The sequence below is a fragment of the Glycine max genome (genome assembly GCF_000004515.6).
Source record: "Glycine max cultivar Williams 82 chromosome 5 unlocalized genomic scaffold, Glycine_max_v4.0 Gm05_scaffold_79, whole genome shotgun sequence".
In the NCBI taxonomy this organism is placed as follows: Eukaryota; Viridiplantae; Streptophyta; class Magnoliopsida; order Fabales; family Fabaceae; genus Glycine; species Glycine max.
The window spans coordinates 27008-28661 of NW_024464664.1; the positions used below are offsets into that span (position 1 = coordinate 27008).

The window sequence follows — 1654 nt, forward strand, 5'->3', positions numbered from 1 at the left end:
TCGCTGAAGAAATTTCCGAAAGTGTGTGTGGGATGAGAAGATGATGAGGAAACATTGGTAGAAGAAATTGAAGAGAGAGAGAGAGAGAGAGAGAGAGAGAGAGAGGGTTGGATTGGTTTTCTTCTTCCTTTTCTCTAAAGAGAATCTAATCTCAATCCTCATTACAGATTTCTTCATTCCTCTCTCAGTCTTTTCTGTTTTCCCCCTTTGACATCCTCGTTTTCGCCGAAACAAAAACAACTAAGATTTTTTGTTTGTTTTGTTTTTCTTCTCCTTGTTGTTATTTGACTCGGTTGTCTGAATAGGTTGTTGCAGCAGGGTCGGGAGCCACAGGTATTGCCAGATCCTTTGTTATTTCCATTATCTTGTTTGTTTTGATTTTCTGTTTTGGGTGTGTTTTGTTTGGTTATGGAACATATGTGTCTGGTTTTGGTTTTGGTTTTGGAGCATATTATATTGGACATGTTGATTCTCGAATGTTGGGGTTGGTCATATTTGTCTGCGGAGCAGGTGCTACATGTTTTTGACTTGGATCAGGCATTCTGGTGTCTGGTTTCCTGCGTAAAACAAATTAGTGGGAATTTTGGTTCAATTGGTTATTGATTCATTTGCGTGTGAGTCTTAGGGTTTCATTTTGGTTGAGTTTCCTGGTGAATGGTCTTTAACTTTGCAGCTATGCAGAGCCAAGTTGTGTGCAATGGTTGTAGGAGCCTTCTGCTTTACCCAAGAGGGGCAACCAATGTTTGTTGTGCATTGTGCAACACAATTACCTCTGTTCCTCCCCCTGGTAAGCTCATTGGCTGTTTCTGTTGTTGCAAATTTTAAGATTAGGTAAACTTACACATTTTATATTGGTGTGTCTCCCGTCTTTATCTATTGGTATGTGCTATTTATTCAATTTGAAACAAATCATGTTGCCTTCTGGGTTTAATATTTACATGTAGTCAGACTCCATTTTGATGCTTATTCTGAGGAACTCTACCATAATAATAACCTGCAGGGATGGAAATGTCTCAACTTTATTGTGGAGGGTGTAGGACATTGCTAATGTACACACGTGGAGCTACAAGTGTGAGATGTTCCTGCTGTCACACTGTAAACCTTGTTCCACCAGGTACTAAATGTTAGTATGTTCTTGTTAAAAAAAAAACACTACATGTTAGTATGTTACCTTAGTGGTCTAGCATTGATTTTGGTGGACTGTATGTTAATTTGCTTGTTAATATAAATCTTCTATTTTATAATTGTGGTGTGATGTTTTGTTGGATTACTTGGTTATTGAATATATGGTTAACGTGAATGGTGTTACCAAATCCTAGTGAAGGGGTCAGCAAGGGGTGCATTAAGGTGATCCTTTTATTTATTTATTCATTTATTTCCTGTGTATTCTTTGGGATGCTTCTGGCTTGCTACTTAAGAAGATTGCTACCAACTTGACCTTTTATTATAAAGAAGATTTCCCTTTTTGAGGGAGGTCATGACCACATAACCTCAATTCAGTCTTCCTCATCTATTATCCCTCTTTGTTCAAATTCCTATAGGGTGGAAGATAAGATTGAAAAAATTATGTGAGATTCCTTTCACATGTAGTTGGAGATTGTAATAGGGTCATCTGGTTATTTGCCAGTTTGTTGTAAGGCTAGAAAAGAATGAG

General features: G+C 37.7%; 1 protein-coding gene across 2 annotated transcripts in view; it reads left to right on the top strand.

Moving 5' to 3' along the window:
- Positions 1-1654, top strand: part of LOC100776394 (protein LSD1-like) — a 5726-nt gene continuing 4072 nt past the window's right edge. Inside the window, exons 1-3 of one of the 2 annotated variants that reach the window (XM_006579329.4) lie at positions 1-333; positions 674-787; positions 1001-1114. In XM_006579329.4, the coding sequence (XP_006579392.1) occupies positions 676-787; positions 1001-1114 (226 nt within the window). In that variant the 5' untranslated portion in view covers positions 1-333; positions 674-675. The remainder of the gene's footprint in view (positions 334-673; positions 788-1000; positions 1115-1654) is intronic. The other variant, NM_001254415.2, reaches the window with a different exon arrangement.